The sequence below is a fragment of the Lycium ferocissimum genome, chromosome 1, assembly GCF_029784015.1.
Source record: "Lycium ferocissimum isolate CSIRO_LF1 chromosome 1, AGI_CSIRO_Lferr_CH_V1, whole genome shotgun sequence".
Classification (NCBI taxonomy): domain Eukaryota; kingdom Viridiplantae; phylum Streptophyta; class Magnoliopsida; order Solanales; family Solanaceae; genus Lycium; species Lycium ferocissimum.
The window spans coordinates 8500964-8525068 of record NC_081342.1 but is presented as its reverse complement, the minus strand read 5'-3'; the positions used below and the strand labels follow the sequence as shown (position 1 = coordinate 8525068).

General features: G+C 34.5%; 2 protein-coding genes across 4 annotated transcripts; both read right to left on the bottom strand.

Annotated features, from left to right (window-relative positions):
* Window positions 1–725: 725 nt before the first annotated feature.
* On the bottom strand, window positions 726–5033 carry LOC132046425 (protein SULFUR DEFICIENCY-INDUCED 2). Of its 2 annotated transcripts, XM_059437062.1 has the most exons (5): window positions 4886–5033; window positions 4719–4851; window positions 2932–3144; window positions 1957–2112; window positions 726–1375 (listed from the first exon to the last, which is right to left on the bottom strand). In XM_059437062.1, exons 2-5 carry the CDS (start codon window positions 4845–4847, stop codon window positions 968–970), a joined length of 906 nt encoding a protein of 301 aa, XP_059293045.1. In that variant the 5' UTR covers window positions 4848–4851; window positions 4886–5033; the 3' UTR covers window positions 726–967. The 2 variants fall into 2 exon arrangements, with proteins under 2 accessions (XP_059293045.1, XP_059293036.1); XM_059437053.1 differs by having other exon boundaries at window positions 4719–4998.
* Window positions 5034–13259: 8226 nt separating this feature from the next.
* Window positions 13260–20623, bottom strand: LOC132046391 (uncharacterized). 2 transcript variants are annotated; one of them, XM_059437024.1, is made up of 8 exons: window positions 20403–20623; window positions 16113–16193; window positions 15938–16023; window positions 15777–15851; window positions 15556–15650; window positions 15159–15254; window positions 14846–14998; window positions 13260–13614 (listed from the first exon to the last, which is right to left on the bottom strand). In XM_059437024.1, exons 1-8 carry the CDS (start codon window positions 20523–20525, stop codon window positions 13478–13480), a joined length of 846 nt encoding a protein of 281 aa, XP_059293007.1. In that variant the 5' UTR covers window positions 20526–20623; the 3' UTR covers window positions 13260–13477. The 2 variants fall into 2 exon arrangements, with proteins under 2 accessions (XP_059293007.1, XP_059292999.1); XM_059437016.1 differs by having other exon boundaries at window positions 15938–16026; window positions 20403–20621.
* Window positions 20624–24105: the final 3482 nt, after the last annotated feature.

Genomic DNA, 24105 nt, shown 5'->3' with positions numbered 1-24105 from the left:
AATAACTCATACGTTTTCACAGAATCAAAGGAAGAAAAGGTACAAAAAAAAAAAAATGTTGGCATAGAGATCTATTCCCTCTCCAGGCGATTCAAATATGCAAATATATTACACCAATTAGGAGTTAGGATTGGCATGATGTGTTCATCCGGAGCTTCGAGCTCCTCAAGCTCTTCGAGGCGATTGCTTATCGATTTGAATTTCCCTCCTCAGCCGGAGGCGGAACCAACTCCCTCTAAGCAAGCATTACTAATTGAGTGTTAGCACCTAGTTGTTGTTAGTAAGAAGCTAGCCGACGCCTTCTGGAGCACTTTCTATTTCTAGTTAGCATTTTTTTTCAATTGCAGCATGTCAGTGGAGACCAAACATGAAATATAATTGGCATTAGAAAGAATCCAATGATGCATATAAATATGACATTTATCGGAAGGAATTGTGTCTCTCAATTTCAAATATTGCAAAGGATAAGCAGAAATGTTTCGGTCTAACGTTCTAGAAAGGGATGGACCACGTTGCTATTGTATGCAGCATTACCTTGAACGAGCGATCAGACAAAGTTGTTAGAAAACGTCTACTGGAATGGACCATCAGTTCTGTTTTATCCTTTTCCAGAAGGTGTTAAAAGTGAAGAGAAATGATGTTCTTTCAAGTTTCAGCATATGAAAATTGACTATAAACGCTCATCAAAGAGGTCCTTCATCTAGTTACAATCAGAAATGAACTCATTCTACAAGGAATATAATCACTCTTTGCAAAAATATATACCACCATCCAGCCTTCCCAACACAAAAGCAAATCAAAACTGTGCAAGAAACGTATTCAAATTGGCATAACACCATGTATGTGACAGAAACACATATGTGCATCTCAACTAGCATTTGACACAAAGAACAGCTGATGTCAAATTATCTAAACTAAAATTGCCTATTCTACACTAACAAGTATGATTCTACTCAAACGTGAAAGATCAACAAGCCAATTGATCTCTACATGGTGAAATTTCTTCAAAGATGGGAAGTCGCCTCGATCGAAACGGGGCATACTGGTTTATCAACTGATCAAGACCCTCAAGAAATGCATCTTCTAAGTTCAATTGGGGAGAAGGGGAAGTGTATCCAAGTGATACAAATGGCTCCAATTCTTTCAACAGTTCTTCTACGCGAATCTTTGATTTAGGATCATCCGAGCCAAAGATTTTACCTTGTAAAACGTCTTCAAGGACCGATCTTGCTTCAATATATCGCGCTTGTTTTAGTAGACACGTGGATAGATTGCATGCCTTATTGGCATCAGGGTCAATTTGTTGAGCTTTGCGATAAACAACTTCAGCAGCTGCATAGTTGGTTTGTTGCATGTATGCCCAACCCAAATTACCCTACACAATGATCCATGTAGGAGAACTGTCAAAGACTAGAACACAATATTTAAAAGCGAAAATGAAAATTATATCATCGACAAGGTTCATGGGGCTTGAAGTGAAAAGCGAGAGGTGAAGCAGACACTTCATTGAAGTGAAGCACCCAGTTTATAAATAATAAGGATATACCAAAACATATGTGAATATAATACTTCGATAATCATATTTCAATTAAAACAACTAATTTCAGTATCAAATATACAACAGCGTCGACGTTAATCCAACTCCTCAAAGTTGAGACTCACATAATTGATCTCTTTTCGCTCGATTGACTTAGGGCTAAATTGTTGGAAGCACACATTTCTCTGGGGCATTGCTTTGCCCATATGAAAAGGACTTAACTTATATATCCCGACAGTCAAAAGAATATTTGCACTACAATGTATTTTACCTGTTGTAGTAGGTAACATATCTTATTTTACAGGTTTTTGATTCTCCATTAGACAATTACATTTAGTAATCTTCTAGGTGAATTCTTTCATTTTCTCAATGTTAAAAAAGTAAAAAGTCTTGCGAAAACAGGGCATAGTTGAAAGTACCAGTATTCTGGAGGTCTCTTGCTTGATAGTAACTTGGAACTTTCTTCCATGGGAACGAGCTGTCTTTGTAGGTTTACCATTAAACGCTTCTCCTTGGTAAATCATTCGTAGCTTCTGCTTCAGCAGTTCAATCTGCTCCTCTAATTTTCCGCATTTCTGAGACATTCGTCATCAAATCAATCAGTGCATTGACCAAGAGAAAACTCTTGCCCAAAAAAACACTCCAAGAGAAAACTCTTGCCCAAAAAAACACTCTATCTTCAAACTAACCGTTAACATTACTAGGAATAGGAAAAGAAAAACAATACTACCTCCGGTCCCAAATATTAGCCTTTTTAGCAAACTGAAGTTGTCTGAGAATGTTCACTGTTCTAGAAGAACAAGAAGTCGATCATTTATGTTTTTCTTCTTTCAAATCTATACTACTATTCCAATTAGTGAAGTGTTAATTGAATAAGATATCTAAGGAGAATAAAGGATAATTTTCGACAAATGCTTCTAATACTACGGCTTTATTCGGTCTAAAAGTGCGCCCCCAAAGCTTAGACGGATAGGAAAAGATCTTGTTTCATAGACTTCCTTGCTTAACAAAAAAGGATGCAGAATAATGGACTTATCGGCTCTTTTATTCCTTTTTCCAGTTCATCAAACTGTGACAAACACATAAAATTGGCTGCTAACTAGATGTCCATATTCTCTTTAACACATTCAAAGCTAAAGGCAACTTCTCTATTGGATTTTAGCAACTTAAGACTAGAGAAATGACAACAACAACAACAACTCAGTCTCAAACAAGTTGGGATCAGCTATATGAATCCTCACTTCTTCATCTAAGCTCATTTCACATCATCATCAAGACAGAAAAACGGCAACAAATAGAAATCATTTCCCACCAGCTCATGCAATTGTTTGAAAAAGAAAACTAAAGGTCTTTTTTTTTTTTTCACAATCAACAACTAGTGTGTGTTTCGTTACCTTGTATAAATCGATGAGGACATTGTCTAACGATTCTTGTGCTTGTTTGGAGCATCGGTCTCTAAAGGACTTTATAGCTTCAATAGCTTCTTCAGCACGATCTTGTTGTTTCATAACCACTGCCATGTCTTTCAATGCGCTATCCACTCTATCTCCTGCATTAATCGCCTTCCAAAATAGAACTATAGCACCCTCTGGATCTTTCTCCACTAGCTGCAAGTAACATGCATGATAAATTAGTATCAATGGCAGTACTTAGAAATTTTTACACTTATCAAACTTATACTTAGTATGTTAATTATCATTTTTACCAGGTTACCGTTCATATGTCTTTACTTGTAATTACCTAACATGTCATTTTAACGGTAACTTGTACTTAACGAAATTAGTAACCTGAAAAATAAAATTGCGTTGATTTTGTAAAAATATTATTTATAGGGAAAAGGGTCAAAAATACCCCTCTACTTTGAAAAAAGAGCTAAAAATATCCTCCGAACTTATTTTGGGTCAAAAATACCCCTCCCATCCTTAAAATTTTCAAATATACCCCTGTCTTGACGGAAATTATCCCCCAAAATAACCCGAAATCATTTTCTAAACCCGCTCCATCATTTAAACCCGATCCAACTAAATAATAACCCATAAGATCCCCTTATTCCCCCAATTCCCTCAAATTTCAAACCTACGTATTGGGGGAATAAGGGGATCTTATAGGTTATTATTTAGTTGGGTCGGGTTTAAATGATGGAGCGGGTTTAGAAAATGATTTCGAGTTATTTTGGGGAATAATTTCTGTCAAGACAGGGATATATTTGAAAACTTTAAGGATGGGAGGGATATTTTTGACCCAAAATAAGGCGAGTGATATTTTTAAATTTTTCCAAAGTAGAGGGGTATTTTTGACCCTTTTCCCTTATTTATATTGTTAGTGGATTAAGATAAGGGAACCAAGATGACAAACCAGAACAGGTACAAGGGTCTCCTAGGCCATTCCGCCATTTATATGGGAGATCAATAAGCTAAACTAGGAGAAAGTTCAAGTTTAAGAACATTAGGCTAAGCAAATTTCGGAGTTAATTTCCAGCTTGCGTATAAGAATCATGAAAGCAAATAAATACAAAAAAATCAGAGCTCATTCATTGGATGGTCATCTTAGTTAATAGACTTATAGAAATGATTTAGTAAAGTTACTTTTGTTTTATACCAATAAAAATCACTCACGTTTTACTATTACCCCATAATAACTCCTATATGAAAATTACTAGTAGAAAATGACATAAATGGCCTCTTAAGTTTGCAGGCATAAGTTGTCCTGTAAATATACCTTTATGCATATTAAATCCTTCAAATTTATCAGAACTAAGCATTTTTGGTCTCCTATTAACACCAGTAGTTAAAATTAATGGACAATCACCTGAGGAATTTATGTGCACATAAATGAATTTACATGAACCACCGTTTTAACGAAAATTCAACAACTGAAGAAAGAATAATAGCTGCCTGAAATGTTAACTAATTAAAAGCCATACAGAAGATCTAAGGACACTGGAAAGGACAAACTAATTAATTAACTGGTAGTAGCAAATTAATTACTCCATCGTTTCAATTTGTTTGTTTTACTTTCCTTACGTGGCACCACAAAATTAAAGGACATTTTAGCAAATTCTACATATTATCTTTATTTTAAGACTATAAGATTTAAAAGTCATTTTTATATTTTTAAACTTTGTGTCAAGTCAAAATCAGACAAACAAATTGAAACGGAAAGAATATAATGAATTAATTACCTGTGCATATTTGGCTCTAACATAGGGACTATCACCAGGAGGAAGCTTATGAATAACATGATAATTAGACTCTAATAATTGCTGCTTCTCTCCTTTCTTTGTGCAACCAATATTGTTGTTCTTCATCATCTTAGTTGAAGTACTTAACAATTACCTCTTCTTTTATAAAAACAAATGATGTATCAAATAACTAGATCTTTTTTGGGTGTATACATAAAAGGGTAATTGAAGAATTTTTTCTGCAAATTGAGAGGAACATAATGAACAAAGAAGAAGCTTTTAACATGCTAAATGTTGGATCACAGTGTAAAAATGAACCTAGACGAAATATTATCTAGGTTCATTTGTTTGTTGGCTTTTCCGACAGGTTTGTTCACCACGTATATAATCTTGACACGTGTCAGTTTGCTTTTCTATATTGGGCCTGATTTCTAGAGGATAGACTTTTGCCCTTTTCGTCTTCTTAGGTTCTTAATTGCAGCTTTCTAAATTGCAAATTACGCAGTTTACCTTTCCGTTTACTTTTACTTATTTACTATCTACTAAAATTATGCTTTTATTTGTCACTGTTGACGTATCAAGAGAATTTTTCATATTTTACCCTTAATATTAATTATTTATTCTTCAATTTCTTTTCCAAGACCTAAGATTAAACATTGTAGACATTGAAATTTTAATTGAATTAATCCATTTAAAATTTGGATTAAGTTCTAAGTTCATGTTGACAAGTCAAATTTTGGTTAATAAAGTCAGAATAATTATTTAAGTCAAAAATATATAACTTGAATGAAATCCAAATTACATTTGGATTGGCCCATTAACTTGACAAGAGAAGCCCAAGACCCGCTAGAATTACTTGGAGATCAAATTACCCCCCAAGCTCTAGCTCACACCTATATAAAAGGGTCACATATCTCATTTTGAAGACTAGAGGCAAAGGAGAGCAAGGACATCCACATTAATCTTCTCCAAAGGTCTTCAACAAGAATGAGAGTTCGAGAGACGTCTTCCCTCAAGAACAATCCAAAATACTGCTTAAAGTTCTTCCAAAATTCAACACATCAACAGAAGTTCATTCTTCATTCGAGAAAGAAGCTACATTAGTCCTCGAATCAAGGCGAACAACATGGAGATTAGAATCAAGGGATACATCCAGAGTTGTACTCACAACATAATCAATAAAATGATTTTTTCTCACATTTGTTTTATGATTGCAGTTATTTATTTTTACGCTAGCAAAATTTATCGCGAACAGATTTTTGGCACGCCCAGTAGGACAACTCTGCCCTTCATCTCTTTATCTCTAAAATCAAATCTGCAAATTCTGAGATCTATTGTTGTGATGGCCTCAGAGAAAAACTTTGATGTTCCATCCACAAGTGCTATTGTTGTTGCTTGCCCAATGACTCGTAGCATGTTCAAAGCTAGTGGTTTGGAGGGATCGAAGTGTTTCATCTCCTTGGAGACATTATACATTAGTCCTCGAATCAAGGCAAACAACACGGAGATTAGAATCAAGGGATACATCCAGAGTTGTACTCACAACATAATCAATAAAATGATTTTTTTCTCACATTTGTTTTATGATTGCAGTTATTTATTTTCTGCTAGCAAAATTTATCGCGACGTACATTTTTGGCATACTTGATAAGACAACTCTGCCCTTCATCTCTTTATCTCCAAAATCAAATCTGCAAATTCTGTGATCTATTCTTTGTGATGGCATCAGAGAAAAACTTTGATGTTCCATCCACAAGTGTTATTGTTGTTACTTGCCCAATGAGTCGTAGCATGTTCAAAACTGGTGGTTTGGAGGGATCGAAGTGTTTCATCTCCTTGGAGACATTAGACAAGAACAAACCGACAATGATAACTACAAGATCTGGGGGCAACACCTCATTTTCGTCGTCCGGAGAAGTTTCTCAAGCATGCTCTAACTTCTGAGAGTCCGAGGACTTGGTGGATTTTTCAACTTCTGGCTTGGAGAGTGCCATGATGACCAATGCGACCAACACATAGGAATAACTCGCAACGATGATGCAAACTATTGAAGCGTTGAAGAAATCCTCGGAGGACAAAGATCTTCAAATAGCCTAATTGATGAACAAGATGGAACTCTACAGCCCTGGCTAGTCAAGTCACATCCTAACACCACAAGAAAAGGAGGTTGAATCTACTACCAAGTTTCCTAACGCTCAAAGTCAATACGAAGTTGCTTCAGTTGCGACGTTGTCTATTCAACAACTAGAAGACATGATAACAAACACCATTAGGGCTCAGTATGGTGGACCATCACAAAGCTCATTGTACTATTTTAAACCATATACCACGAGAATTGATTGCCTTCCTATCTTTGATTGGATATCAACCGCCAAAGTTGCAACAATTCGACGGCAAAGGAAACTCAAGACAACATGTTGTACATTTTGTGGAGACTTGTAGCAATGCGGGTACACATGGCGATCTGCTTGTTAAACATTTGTTCTCTCGCTGAAGGGAAATGCCTTTGATTTGTACACCGATCTCTACGGGAATCAATTGATAATTGGGAGCAACTTGAAAAGGAGTTCCTCAATCGCTTCTACAACACTCGTCAAATGGTAAGCATGATAGAGTTGATGTCCACCAAGCAACAGAAGGATAAACCAGTGATTGACTACATCAATCTGGCGAGCATTGAGTTTGGACTGCAAAGATCGTCTCTCAGAAATGTCTGTTGTTGAAATGTGTATCCAAAGAGTGAATTGGGGCCACATTCTCCAAGTACTTAAGCCACGAATATTTGAAGAATTGGTAACATGTGCATATGACATGGAGTTGAGCATTGCGAACCATGGAAAGACCTCATATGTTTTCGATCCTAGAAAAGAAGAGAGAATTCAAGCGACCATCAAAGCATCAAACTGAAGAAAACATAATGGTAGAAGCAATATCACTAAAAGTCGCCGCTAAACAAAAAATGAAGGAAAAAGTTGCAAGTCAACATCTTCCAGAAGAAAAACGTCATCCAACGTTGAAGGAGTTAAAAGCAAAAGTGTATCCTTTTCCTAACTCCGATGTCCCTTCAATTCTTGATGAGTTCTTTGACCAAGAAGGTCATTGAAATTCCTCCATCAAAGCAACCCAACGAAGCTAACAAAGTCAATGATCCCAAGTATTGCAAATTTCATCGCATCATCAGTCATCCAATAAAAAAAAATCATCTTTGAAAGACAATATCATGACGTTGGTTAGAGATGGTAAAATTAATCATTGACGATGAAGACATTGTCGAGGCAAATCATACTAGTGCTTATCTTTACAACAAGAAGAGTTTGGTGCAAGAAACTCAAAGATGTAGGCCTTTTAATGCATCTTCAAAAATTGAAGAAGGAACGATCATGCTGCAATTTGAGAGCTCTGAACCAGTTGAAGTTCTCGCATTAAAGGAAACTCCAAATACTTGCAAAGTGGATGGCCACTCTGACAAAAAGGATCGTGAAACTTGGACATTGGTTTCTCACAAAAGACATAAGAATAAAAAATCTTTAAAGCGCCAAATCCCAAAGGCAAAAGCAACTACAAATCATCTGCAAATATGAAAAAGTATAAATTTCGACGTCAAGAGTTGGTGCAACAATTCTTCATCACGAAGGGCTCGAAATCCAGTTACACTATTGGAGTTTTTTCCCAACCTGCTCCTAGTTGCACAAGCTTAAACTGCACATCACAATGCTCCTCACCGCACGAGCCTAAACTGCAAGTTTCTAAGATCATTTACCCGAGCTTAAGCGCACGTTTGACACTCCATGATGCCGCAGTATAAGCTGCATACAAGAAAAAAAACTCAAATAAAATACTCTTTCGAACTACGTAATGACTTGATCCCTCTTGCGGTACTTGGGCAATTTAAATTCACTTCTAAGTGCGATCCATGAGTAAAATAAACTCATCCCTTCAATGCGGAGCCAAAGAAAAGTTGCTTGCATGAAGTTTCCTCTACTGTTTTTCACATGCTTGGAGAATCTAAAGACAAGCTTCTACAACTTTGAAGGATGGAGCGATTTTTCATGACGTTCTTCTTACATCAACTTCTTCATAGTAGATGGATCTTGGTGCATCACTAGGTCTACACACTTTGTCTGGGGGCATATCTACTTAGTTCATGTTCATCATAGCTGCAAAAAAATAGGGTACTTCAAGTGCCTCTCTCGCCAAGTTAAAGAGGGAGATACACCATCAATTTTCTCGTCAAGGTTGGAAAAGACTATGCCAAGTGTCAATCTCACTAATCCGCTCGTCATTTGCACACTCCAATCTCAAGATACGGAGTTTTCTGTGAGACTGCACGGCGCTGAGAAACAAAAACGCAGATTTGTAGCTCAACTTTAAAAATTAATTGTCGTCAATCCAAAAGGATTTTCGCTTTAATTTTTGTATATGTTGTATTAATACGAGTGTAACATCTTCCGAATCAATCCCCTTATCATTTGTACAATCATACACCAAGCTACGGGTTTGGTACGACTACACAAAACTGTCAAAGAACCGCCAGATCTGAAGACCAACTTCGAAAATCAATTCCAGTCAATCCAAAAGGAGTTTGATGGTGATTTTTGGATATGTCATAGTTCTACAAGTGTATCATCTTCAGAATCAAGCCTTTTGTCATTTGGACGCTCCTACACCAATATACGTATGCTTTGGTGAGACCGCGCCAAACTGTCAGAAGAAAATGCAGATCTGGAGCCCAACTTTAAAAATTGATTCCTGTCAATCCGGAAAGAGTTTTGCTTTGATTTATGAATATGTCGTAGCCTCCGAAGTCTAGTTTCTACTGGTTCAAGCCTCTCGTGTTTCTGACACTTCAACTTCAAGATATCCATGTTTTATCACGGACGAGCAAAGCTGTAAAATATGAGGAAAAAATAGAGATGAATGTTGTGAAAAAAAAAAAGGGAAGAAAAGAAAGACAAAATTCTTTGGTGAATCCATTGTACATGGGAAATGCTTATATAGAGATTTTCATCAAGAATTTCCAATCCTATACATGGCAGGTTGTAGTAAAATATAAAAAGGAAATATTCTTTTGCACCATATGGAAAGATGAACCAACAATTTAAGGAAAAGAATCGTATATTCTTTTGCACCATATGGAAAGATGAAATAACAATTTAAGGAAAAGAATCATCTATTCTTTTGGACCATAAGAAAGATGAACCAACAATTTAAGGAAAAAGAATCTCAAATTCATGTACTTACATTTGAATGACTTTGGGTCATTAATTTTGGCTATGAATTAAGGTTACTCCAAGAAGGAAGGATTCTTTGCAAATTAAACCAGGAAAGAAAAATTGGCATGTCTATCAAATCAATTTCTTACCAAGTTTACACTTGAATGATTATGCCTCTACATGAAAACTATGTGGAAGGATCTCTTTACAATATGGAGTTATAATACAATGTTGGTCTTTGACTATTGATCAAGAAAAATTGATGCAATAAACTCATCCCCAAAATTGAAGGAAGAGTTTTGCGTATCTTTTTGGTTGTTCTCAAATTCAAGTAACATTAACTTTCAAGCCACAATTCAAGAAAGTTGTCGAAAGAAGTTTTGTACAAAGACAAAGCCAAAAAAAAAAAAAAAAGTGATCTTCATGGGTACTTCAAGTCTTGTCTACAATTTCGGAAAACCTCCACCTCGACAAGTCTTGAAGTAGGCGGCATCTATAGACATCGAAATTTTAATTGAATTAATCCATACAAAATTTGGATTAAGTTCTAATTTCATGTTGATCAAGTCAAATTTTGGTTAATAAAGTCGGATTAATTATTTAAGTAAAAAATACATGACTTAAAATACCCCCAAGCTCTAGCTCACACGTATATAAAGGGGTCACGTATCCTATTTTGAAAACATCTTGAAAGTTGCATAGCATCTTGACTGGAGGCAAAGGAGAGCAAGGACATCCACATTAGTCTTCTCCAGAGATCTTCAACAAGAAGGAGAGTTCGAGAGACGTCTTCCCTCAAGAACAATCCAAAGTCTTTGCTCAAAGTTCTTCCAAAATTCAACACATCAACAGAAGTTCATCCTTCATTCTAGAAAGACGCTACATTGGCCCTCAAATCAAGGCGAACAACACGGAGATTAGAATCAAGGGATACATCCAGAGTGGCACTCACAACATAATCAATAAAATGATTTTTTTCTCACATTTGTTTTATGATTGCAGTTATTTATTTTCTGCTAGCAAAATTTATCGCGAACAAACATCGACTAATATGGATATTGTGGTAAAAGATCCATATCAATTATTATTTCTCAATGTGCGAAATCCAAACCGGACAAGTAAAAATGAACGGAGGGAGTAGTTTTCTAATTTCTAAATTGCAAATTACGCAAGCAGTTTACTACTACTTCATTAATGGGATTGACCTAGAGATTTGTTGGACTTTAACACCTTCACGTTTGATTTATTAATCACTAAACGAAGATTTTTAGTGATTATCATATGTTGAATAAATGAGTGGAAAATATTCTTTATTTAATATGTTTGACTAATTACCTGCATTTATTCTGTAGTTTTTATATGTTTTAAAAGGTAAAGTTAGAGTCTCGTCTGGTACGTTAGAGGCGAGGCAGTTATTATACTTTTCCCCCATTTATTACTTCCTTTACATAACTACTTTTCAATGTTATTTAAAAATAAAAATAAAAAATCGTAATTTTTGGGAAGAGAAAGAACAAAGATAACGTCATTGAGTTTCTAATATATTGCCAAAAAGGAGAATTTAATAGGTTTCAGCCACAGATTGTTGAGATTCTTTCTTACCTCAAAAAAGTGAAAAACGTACAGTACATTACAAAAAATATGATCTGACTGAATTTGGGTGAGAAAAGGTCATAAATAGTCCCTTATCTATGAGCGTAGGTCTAAAATGGTCCCTTAACTATACACTTACCGATTTTAGTCCTTTAACTATCTAAAAACTTATCAAATTTGGTCTCCGTCTATTTTTTATATGGTTTGTCTATTCATAAACGCCTTCGTAGAGATTAATCATTAAACTATTCCTCGTACCTATATTTCTCTCTCCGCTTTTTTTTTCCTCAAGTTCCTCTTGTTAAAAAAAAATTAAAAAAAAAGAGCATTAAAGCTTCCGGTGTCGCTCTAGAGTCTCTAAAATTCAAAAAAAAGACAAACTGTGCACAAAATTTCTGTAACCATTCTTCTCAAACACTACTAAAAAACTGGTAAAAATCGATGGAAAAAAACCGATGGAAAAAACCAACGGAAAGACTAACAGATTTTGTCGTTTTTTTTCAATAATTTTTTTAAATCTTTTTTTTTAAGAAAACCGACGGACTGCGTCGATTATTTTTTGCACAAAAATGCGCAAAAAAATATAATTATTTGTTATATTATTTTCTAAAATAGTCCGTCGGTTTTTTATTTTTATTTTTTAATAAAAAAATCGGCGGAGACGGAGTCCGTCGATTTTTAGAGCGAAAAAACAGTATAAATTAAATCAATGTAAGTATATGAACAAAAAATATCAATGGTCTAGTAGTAAAGCCCTTTAATGCCAAGGAACATACGCGGGTTTGACTCCAAGTTCCTACATTTCATTCTTTAATTTTCATAAAAAAAAAAAATTAAAAAAAACCGACATGAGACCGCCAGTTTTTTTAATTTTTTTTTTTTTTTTAACAAAACCTACAGACTGGGTCGGTTTTAACCGACGCAGTCCGTCGGTTACGAAACGCGAGAGAGAACTTGAGGAAAAAAGTTGAGTTTATAGAATGAACTTGAGGAAAAAGAAGCAGGGAGAGAGAAATATAGGTCTGAGGAATGATTTAACGATTAATCTCACGAAGGTTTATGAGTTTATATGTTGTTTGTATAAAAAAAATAGATGGAGATCAAATTTGATAAATTTTTGGATAGTTAAAGGACTAAAACTGATAAGTATATAGTTAAGGAATCATTTTTAGACCTACTCTTATAGATAAGGGACTATTTATGGCCTTTTCTCGAATTTGGGTCGCGTCCTACGGACTATTAGATAACATCGTTTAGCATTTCTTTGGGATACCCCACGGAAAGATATTGACTATTCTACTTTTTAAATTCTTCCTTTCAAAATGTAATCCAAGAAAACTTAAATAGACTAAAGAGTTAGTTTCGTGTAATACTGTAGATAATAAGTACTACCCGTGAAACTTTACATGTATCAAAAAGGTTCGTCAATATTATTTTGACACTAACTAATTATGAAATATGAGACAATTCTTTTGATTTAACCATATGGTATCTAAAAGGCACTACCCAATTAACCAAATTCGTATCGTGTAGATCCACAGACGGAAGTATAACTCTCATGGATTCTCCATTCCCAGAAGCTCATACTTGAAATTTCTAATTAAATATACATTCCACATCCAACTTGAAGGAAAAAGTATCTTTGAACTATATTTTCACGTTCTATTTACTAGAGAGTCGACAAAGATCTAAATGAATTACTAATATGAAAGGAAAGCGAAGTAAACAGTCTATGTACACTGAAAAAATGAAAACTTATTACATGACATCAAAATAAATGAATCATGAGGAAACAAGAACCAACAAAATGGCTCTCCAACTGAAGCAAAAGAAACCAACCAAAACAACAAAACCTTTGCCAAGTAACATAAACAAAACTGCATGGAAGTTCACTCAGAGAGTTTCACACTATAACAAAGGTTATGCAATATTTCTTCCTACCAAGCTATAGTTTTAACCTCTGACAGTAAACTCTTGCATATATTGGTTTCCGCCACCCCTTCCTCCCCGACCACCCATCCGGCCTCGTCCACGACTATAACCTCTGCCACCACTCCAGCCTCCACCTCTGCCCCTTCCGTATCCCGTGCCTGTTGAAAGTAACCAAAAAGGTCAAACGTAAAGCGATGTAACGCATAAAGTCTCAGTTCTCAAGTCTAACTTTTAGATTACATACTTTTTACAAGATAGAACCTTTTTGCAGATATCCTTCTTTTTGTTATTGTACAGAAGGATTACTATCTCTTGTACTACCTTAGCACCAACTTGGTGCCAAGTTGTTGCATTTTCAATACATAATCTACTTACCTTCTCAAGCATAAATTCACACCGGTAAAGAACAATTTTTTTTTTAAATAAGGTAGCGGTAAAAGAAGCTAATTCTTCTTTTTCCTTTTGTTTCCCACCCAGTGTCCAGTGTCCGGTACACACATTGGTGCCCTGACTAATCCGGTTTCTCCGTAAGGGCCATTAAAGTAGGAAGCGCTCCTACTAGGATTTTTATTTCATACCCAGGGCTCGAACCCAAGACCTCTAGTTAAGAATGGAAGGTCCTATCCTTCCCACCACAACCTTGGTGATGAAAGAAGTCAATTCTTCATTTGCAGGAGTACTTTGCTTCTTCTCTTTTTAATTGGAAGTAGAAGTTATGGCCAAGGTAATGTAGGAATAGAATTACGTGCTGACAAGAGATAAGAGAACATACATAAAAAATAAACAAAAAGTCATTACTTTTATGTTGGCCTTGACTGGGAAGGGAAGAACTAAACCAACCTTTAACATTAGCAGTAGAATTTTAAGGAAAAGATGTCACTTGTCCAAAATATATTGTTCAAATAAAGACATCTACTTGTTGCGAGCATGGCTTCTTCACTATTGTATTTCCTTTCCATACTTGATTTTGATATGCTTTACTTGAGCTGAGGGTCTACCGGAAACAACCTCTCTACCTTTCACAAGGTAGGGGTAAGGCTGCATACACCACCCTCCCCAGACCCCACTTGTGGGATTACAATGGGTAATGTTGTTGTTGTAAAGACATCTAATTTTCCATCTACCAAGTCTATACTTGTGGAAGACCCATTTTGTAACATGAAACATATATAACAAGAAAACCTAGAGATCTGTGCCGGGTAAACTTTCCGAATTTCTCCTCCACCCCAATGTAGGTTTGTGTCTAAGAAAATTGTAAAATTCAAGATGACTTTCGTAAGCCTCAAAAATAAAAAATTCGCTGCAACTTTAAACCACAATGCTACTGCTTTACAAGCAAATTGACACTTTTTAACTTTTTTCCTTAATCTCAAACATTATGGAACTTACCACGGTATCCCCAACCTCTGCCCCGGCCACCACCTCGACCGGGGTTATAGTATCCACCATCATCTGCAAATCCACCGCCTCGAACTGGGTTATAATATCCACCATCATCTGCAAATCCACCGCCTCGACCTGGATTATAATATCCACCATCATCTGCAAATAGCATGTATTGTTAGAATACAGGACTGCACACAATAGGCATGGATTCGAATCTCTCTATCCCCCTTCCCATTTCTATTCCCCAGTCCCCTCTATGCATAAAAGAAACAGAGAAATGAAATCAGCTATGTAGAAAACTTATACAAATCAATACCTTGGTAGTAGTTTCCATAACCACCCCTGCCACGTCCCCTTCCCCGTCCTCTGCCTCTGCCCCTACCTCGGCCTCGACCACGGATACCATAAGAATCTGAACATCAAGTTTTGTAAGAATGAAACAGCAGCAAAGTATTGTTTGCAATGTAACAACGAAACGTAAAGGAACACCAACAACTACGCTTCATCCCCAATCATGAAACATAAATGATAAACTTCACAATTGCTATGGACCATGCTCGAAAAATCTAATTGCTGAATGGCCAAACGCAATGCCAATTATCCATGTGTAAAATCTCAAAGAACTTTTCAAAACCAAGCAAAAATAAAATTAGGAAAGAAAGCAGCAAAATTATGGGTAATATGTAATCTAACTCATATATTAACAGATTCACCTTGATTAAAATCAGAAGGGGCATAGGCTTGTTTTGCTTGCTGCAGTTGTTGATTCTCTGCTCCTGACTGATCAAAACGAGCTGGAGCTTGGTAGCTAGATACACAGCATTCACCCCATGTTAGAGAATAATATATGTATATTCTAAATGTTATTCTCAAAAAAATAGAGGAAAGGGACGACCGTCCTTCAAAATAAAGATATAGCATTTGTAGAGCTTACCCAGGAGAGCTTTTATTCAACTCAGCAGTCGACAAAGTAATTGTTATTAGCGAGACCTGGCGAGTCATCTCCAACCTACTCAAACATACATAGAGGTAAATCGACTGCCTAACTGAAGCACATATAAGACGGAACGAGAAGCAAGAATCACTTGAACTTACGGTTGTAGACCCTCTTCAAGGGGCTCATATGCGTCAGTTATGGTAGTTGAGCTGATAGATGTATCTTGATGCAACCCAGGAACTCTCTTCTGTTTTAAACATGCAAATCGTGCAAATAAAATCAGCTGCCACTCCTATGCTTAGCAAATTAAAATGGCATATCCACTGATAATACCTTTATAATCTCTGCAATGGCAACTGTTTTACTGATAGCCTGTCCCATTGCCTTCAAAACAATTTCCTTTGTTTGTTGGTCCTGAACATGATGGTAGAGGTATATCAACAAATATCATGCAATGCAGAATAACATTTATTACATACATACCTCATAACATTTGAGTTAAGGCTTAAGGCAAACACTTTCAACCGCATTTAAATTTGAGCAGAAAGAAGGAAAAAATAAGAAACTTTGTGCACCGAAACAAGAATATATAACAAGAAAATTGCATAAAGGAGCTGTGTAAAGTCACTAACCAAAAAGTTAAAAAAAATATTACTAATACTTAGCTAGAGCTTTCCCTTCCCTTTACTACCATTGTTTCCAGAACAAGAAAATAGACACATGGATTATAGTTGATGCAAACATAAATAAATGAAGGCCGGCCATTTTTCGCAGCCTCCAAATAGGTATTGATAAGAGTAGTTTCTCTCATAAGCTCGATAGTGACAAGCCAAGATTTAATTCACTTGATCAGCATCCGTGTGACCAAACAAGTTTACAAGGGGAACAGACTCACAAAAAGGTTATTCAGATTAATTTATGCAGGACATGCCCAAATCTAGCATTACAGATACGCAAGTGTGCAATTGAGAAGCCACATAGCCAGACACAATCAAACTTGTTTGATGAAAATCAGAGAATGGAATTCCTAACCACCTGCTTCAAGGCCTAATAACTTTGATAGTATTTTTCCACCGCTAGGTGTTGTAAAATATTGAAACTGAATGACATGCTCAACATTGGCTGGTGCTTGTCAGTAATTCCAATTGGTCATGGAATTGTTTCTTACGATTCATTTAGAAGTAATAAGTCTGCACATTCCTTTTACACATCAATTTAGAGCTCAATAACCCATAGAAAGTAGTCTTATTTATTATTATCCGGAATTTCAACAGCTACTGTATTTGAAATTAGACCATCAGAGAAGTCTAGCCCTAAATTTGAAATTTTGCAACCTAGAAATACCACGTGCCATATTCAGAACTCACAAGCTTAGGTGAGATGAAGTAGAATGCAATTTCATGCTGTTCATTTCAACTTTCATCATACATGAAGTTTCAACCTTTTCTCCTAAATTTATTTGAGAAATCAATTCTAAAAAGAAAGAACTTTATGGAGACAACTTTAAACTTTTCACTAACCTAGTACTTAAAATCCACTTGAGTTTATGAATATTAAGAACAATACATAATTAAAAGAAAAAGGATTCATTAAATGGGCTCTTCAACAATAAGCAAAACAAAACCTGCGGTTTTAACAAATGAAGTCTCTTCATTGTGTCTTCTTCAACACAACCACTCTACACACCATCTTAAATGATAAATGGATTAAATGGATGTAATAATGATACATGACTTTTCTTTTCTGTTATTTTCACAGCTAGAGGGCAAGAACAGAAATTTGGAAACTACTACAAACTTCAAAAAAAATCACTCTTCAACCATTTGGGACTGATTGTCCCCTTTATCAAAACAAACCCAACATGGAAAATACTACCCAAAAAAAAAAAAACTGAAAAACCCAACATCAAGCTAAAACTTTACATCAAGCTAAAACTTTTCAATATCCCCATAAATTTGAGACATACATAGCAAAACCAAAAATTCTTGTACCATCTTCACCTAAAGATTAAACTCTACAAAAATAGGGAAAATACCACAAATTCAAATGTGAAAAAATTTCATCACTTTTCCCCAATTTTTAGAGAAAAAACAACATCCCAACAGCAACATCAAAACAGCATCAAGCTGAAATCTTTCCAAACCCCATATGAAAATATACTCAAAACAAGCAAGAAACAGAATGAATGAAGCAAGAAAATAAAAAGTAACAAAACCCAACACAAGTTGAAACTTTTCCAAATCCCAGCAGGAAACTAGGCTCAAATTCAATTAGACACAAACATAGCAAACAAAAAAAGTTTCTTTTTATCTTCTTCATCTCACTTATGAGAATGAATAAGGGGAGTAATGAAAATACTACAAACTCAAATGAAATTTCTTTATTTCCCCCCAATTTTTAGAGCAAACACAACATCCCAACAAATAGACATAAAAAGCAGAAACAAAACATCATAAAGCTGAAATCTTTTCAAAACCCCAGATGAAAATAGACTCAAAACAAGCAAAAAAACAACAGCAACTACGCTCATATTCAATTAGCTACAAACATAGCCAAAAAAAGAGTTTCTTTTTATCTTTTTCACCCCACTAGTGAAAAGGAATAAGAGTAATGAAAATACAACAAACTCAAATGTGAAAAAGAAAAAGAAAAAATCATTATTTTCCCCCAAATTTTAGAGCAAAAAACATCATCCCAACAGCAACATCCACAATAACTGAAAAAAACATCATCAAGTTGAAATCTTTTCAAAATTCCAGATGAAAATACACTCAAAACAAGCGAAAAAACAACAACAACAACAACAACAACTAGGCTCATATTCAATTAGCCACAAACATAGCCAAAAGAAGAGCTTCTTTTTATCTTCTTCACCTCAATTGTGAAAAGGAAAAAGAGTAATGAAAATACTACAAATTCAATAATTTCCCCCAATTTTTGGAGCAAACACAACATCCCAACAAACAGCCACAAAAATTGAAACAAAACAACATCAAGTTGAAATCTTTCCAAAACCCCAGATGAAAATACACTCAAAACAAGCAAAAAAACAACACAACAACAACAACTAGGCTCATATTCAATTAGGCACAAACATAGCCAAAAAAAAAAACACTTCTTTTTTATCTTCTTCACTTAAAGGAAAATGAAAATATTACAAATTCAAATGTGAATAAAATTTCATTACTTTCCCCCAAATTTTAGAGCAAATATATCATCCCAATAAACAGCCACAAAAACTGAAACAAAACATCATAAATTTGAAATATTTCCAAAATCCCACATGAAAATACACTCAAAACAAGCAACAACAAAAACTAGGCTCATATTCAATTAGCCAAAAAAAATACTTCCTTCTATCTTCTTCACCTCACTTTTGAAATGAAAATTTTTCACATTTGAAATGAAATACAACAAATTTAAATATGAAAAATCTTCATTTCTTTACCCCAAATTTCAGAAAAAAACATAATATCACAACAAACTGCCACAAAAACTGAAACAAAATATCATAAAGTTGAAATCTTTCCATAACCCCATATGAAAATACACTCAAAACAGCAAGAAACAGAAGAAATGAAACAAAACATCATCAAGTTGTAATCTTTCCATAGCCCCAGATGAAAATACACTCAAAACAAGCAAATAACAGAAGAAAAGAAACAAAACATCATCAAGTTGTAATCTTTTTAAAACCCCTTATGAAACTAAGCAAGAAAGGAAGAAATGAAATAAAAATATCATCAAGTTGAAATCTTTTCACAACCCCATATGGAAATACACTCAAAACAAGCAAGAAACAGAAGAAATGAAACAAAAACATCATCAAGTTCTAATCTTTCCATAACCCCATATGAAACTACACTCAAAACAAGCAAGAAACAGAAGAAATGAAATAAAAACATCATCAAATTGTAATCTTTTTAAAACCCCATATGAAAATACACTCAAAACAAGCAATAAACAGAAGAAATGAAACAAAAACATCATAAAGCTGAAATCTTTCCAAAACACCATATGAAAACACTCTCAAAACAGCAAGAAACAGAAGAAATGAAATAAAAACATCATCAAGTTGAAATCTTTTTAAAACCCCATATGGAAATACACTCAAAACAAGCAAGAAACAGAAGTAATGAAACAAAAACATCATAAAGTTGAAATCTTTCCAAAACACCATATGAAAACACACTCAAAGCAGCAGGAAACAGAAGAAATGAAATAAAAACATCAACAAATTGTATTCTTTTTAAAACCCCATATGAAAATACACTCAAAACAAGCAATAAACAGAAGAAATGAAACAAAAATATCATAAAGTTGAAATCTTTTCAAAACCCCACTTGAAAATACACTCAAAACAAGCAATAAACAGAAGAAATGAAACAAAAACACCACAAAGTTGAAATCTTTCCATAACCCCATATGGAAATACACTCAAAACAAGCAAGAAACAGAAGAAATGAAATAAAAACATCATCAAGTTGTAATCTTTCCAAAACCCCATATGATAATACACTCAAAACAGCAAGAAACAGAAACATCATAAAGTTGAAATCTTTCCATAACCCCATATGACAATACAATCAATAAATGAAGAAATTAAGGGGAAAAAGAAGATACCTGAAGAAGAGTGGTGGCATAGCTAATGTAATTACGAATAAGACCTTGTGCTGTTACTCTGATCTCATTCTCCTTAATTGGTTCCTCTGCCCTTGGCTTCTCCACTTTCTGATACCTATCCATTTTGTCTCTCCCTCAACCAAAATCAACCTCTCTACACCTTTCTTTCTTTCTTTCTTTAGGGCCAAACGTTGGAGAACATGGGAGAAGTATAGGTATATCAGAATTTTATATTTAATTAATATACTCCGGCAACTTAAAATGATTTTTTTTTTTTTTTTTTTTTGCGTTTAGGAGGATTTAGTAAATGCATGCATAAAAAACTTGTGCTATGTGCTTAAGCAATTGTACTTTGTTGTGAGTGGAGGGATTTGATGGGTTTAGAAAATTAATCTCATTTGTTTGCAATTAAGCTATTAAGTGTATTTGTTTACATTAAGATTTAAACACTTATTTGATCAAAATACATCTTACTCATTAAGATATTGAGTCAGGGATTTTGCGGTTTTCGAGAAAGTATTTTATAATGCAAAGAAATTGATACAAGTGAGGTGTAAAAAATGAAAATGAGATACAACAACTATGGTGAAAACAGTATCACATTTACATCTATGCTAAAACATTCATTCTCTATCAATTTTCTTTAAGAACTTCTTCTTTCGTTTAGAGACTTCAAGTTGCGTACAAAGGTTTTGTTGTTAACCTTGAATTACTAGATAATCATGAATTAATATGACCCCAAGCTTGAGGGACTAGTAACTCCAAATTGGATTAAATATGTAAACTTACTCTTACACTTATGGAATCATTTTCTTATTATTCCCTCTCCAAGCAGTAGAGACATAACCGAAAATGCAAGCAAATACTACACAAATTTGCCTCATCATCTCTTTGTAAAAAAAAAAAAAAAATTTAAAAAAAAAAAAAAAAAAAACTCTTAGCTTCATTCCCCTAAGAAAGTGGGGGAAACAGAATAAGAACACCACCCAAGAAATGGGCTAGACTTTTCTTTCTAATTATTTGATGAATTAGTATTGGACTTAAAATGAACCAAAATTATAAAGAAGATAGATAATTATTTTAATTAATATGCAAGATACACACACACACACAAAACACAATATTTTAAATATGTATGTATTGATCGGTTTGATTCGATTTTTTTGGTTTAAAACCAAACCAAACTAAATGTTAATCGTTTTTTAAAAATTAAAATCAAATCAAACCAAACCGAGCCAGCTTTTTCATTAAGTTTCGCACTGCTCGTACGGGGCTTTTTCTGGACCCTCCTTACTACCAACCACTTCTACCATCATACCTAGCACCACTGCCAACTAGCACCAATATCATCCTTAACCAACACATTCTTCACCCACCACCACCAACACTACCAATTATTAACATCAATCAACTCAACTATCACAATCACCACCACCACGATCAACCGCCGCCATCGCACCAGCCCCTACAATACCAACCACCTCCACCACCACTACAAAGCATCTTCACCAACTAGCAAACATGAATGTTTCATTTTATTTTTTTATCAAATAATAATCTTATTTCATTAGATTTATATTTATTTTCTAATATTAGTTACTTCTTTGTTTGAACTATAGATTTATTACGTATAAATAAATACACTAAGCACATTCAGATGTTGAAAAATAAACAGTCTTAATTATTCAGTGTGCAATTCTAAAGACAATATCTTAATCATTCAGATGTGCAATTCATATTCAGACGTCTTAATCGTAATGAAAACAAATGAAGCCTAACCCTAAATTTATTTCTTTTTCCAACGGCTTGACTTAGGTCAAAGAATGCGTGAGAGTAGCTTAATCAAAATCAATAAGATATGTATATGTTTTTTAATGAAATATTTTACTCCCTCAGCTCCTTTTTAAGTGATTCTTAAAGGTTTGATTCATTTGTTAAGAGAGTCAATTAATACTCTCTCCGTCCATTTTGACTTGTTCTATGTACTAAAAATAGATGTTCACTTTTATTAGTTTTGAAAAATAAGAGATAATTTATCATTTCATATTTATTTTACACTTATTATTAATTATTGAGTTAAAAACTTCAAGAAATTATTAGTAGTTGCAAAAATTCTAAAGTATGTTTGATTAAATTCAACCAGTATACAACTTAGTAATATTTACCGGTGATATAGTAAAATTGTCATTTTATTTACGACTTTTAAGAAGTGTGTCAAGTCGATACATGACAAGCAAAAATGGACGGAAGGAGTAATTAATTAAATGAATTATTTTACAAAAAGAACTATCTCTCCTCAAACACTCTTTAGAAGTTTGTTCAAGCATTTATTAGGCAAGGATACTTTTGAGAAAATAAACATTAATACTTTCTTAAATTTAAAAGGAGATAAAAATCACTTAAAAGAGACCGGAGGGAGTATTTCATTAGTAGTTGAATTAGGGCTGGTTATAAATACAGAAAATCGAAAAATCAAACCGAATCAAATTAATTCGGTTTTTCGTTTTTCGATTTTTCGGTTCGGTTTCGGTTTACGTTTTCGTAAAACTTCGGTGTTTGGTTTTTAGAGTTCGGTTCTTTGGTGTTTCGATTTAAACCGAAATTTAATACATTACCCAAAAAAATTAAAATAGTCTTTATTAAAATATTTGAGGAAATCAAATACCCTTAACAAAGGAAGGTGACTAGGATGTGTCTTTAGGATTAATATATGTCCTTTATGTGTTTTCTTAATTATTCTTACTGTATGTATATTACACCTATAGTAATCCTATATCATGGTTATGGTTTTCTGTTCTTGTGTATCCTGTTTGTTTGATTTTAATTTCAATTTATCGCTTTATGTTTTATTGCTTTTCGAGAATATGAATTAGTGTAAATGGAATCGCTTCTAATATCATATCAAAAAAATCGAATTGAAAAAACCGAAATCGAACTTAACCGAACTTCAAAAAACCGAAACCGAACTAGTTTGGTTCGGTGTTCGGTGTCCACCTTTCAAAAAATAGCCGAACCGAAATTTGAAAAAATTGAACCGAAGAACCTAACGCCCACCCTAATTTGGATCATCTTGCACGCTCAATCATTGGTAGATGTCAGTCATTCGAACTACCTCAATATAAATAAAAAAACCTTTTACTAATGATAATTACACAAATTATGTAGTTATAAAATATTTATTAATAATAGATATTGGTGCCACAAGCTATTGCTTTTGAAGTGTTGGGCTTGTGCTATTTGACGACGAGTTGTGACGATTCCACATCAAAAAATTGCGCAGATTGTCCTTCTTTTGGGGTGGTCTTTAAATATTGCCCTCACATTTGTGGTCTTTAAGTTTTCATTTCTTCGCTTGAAAAATGGCCTTATACCGAATGTTCTGGGTTCGAACTCCCGCTCAAGCATAAATTAAAAAAAAAAAAACGCAAGGCAAGGCTTGGGTCGCGTGTATGCCGGACCTGATATACACTTGTTAAGGAATAACCAAAGTTATGCTGGACCCTGCATACTTATGACTTATGGGTACCCTTAGTTAAGCCTTAACTAAAAACTCATAAAGCAAAACTTTTCCTTACAGGTTTAGTTATGCCTACGAAAGCAAGAAAACTAAATTTCAAACCCATTCGACCGCCCAAACTTTACCCGCCGCCAGAGGCCGACGGAAGATGCACGATATCGCCTTACCCAGGTGACCCATCACAAA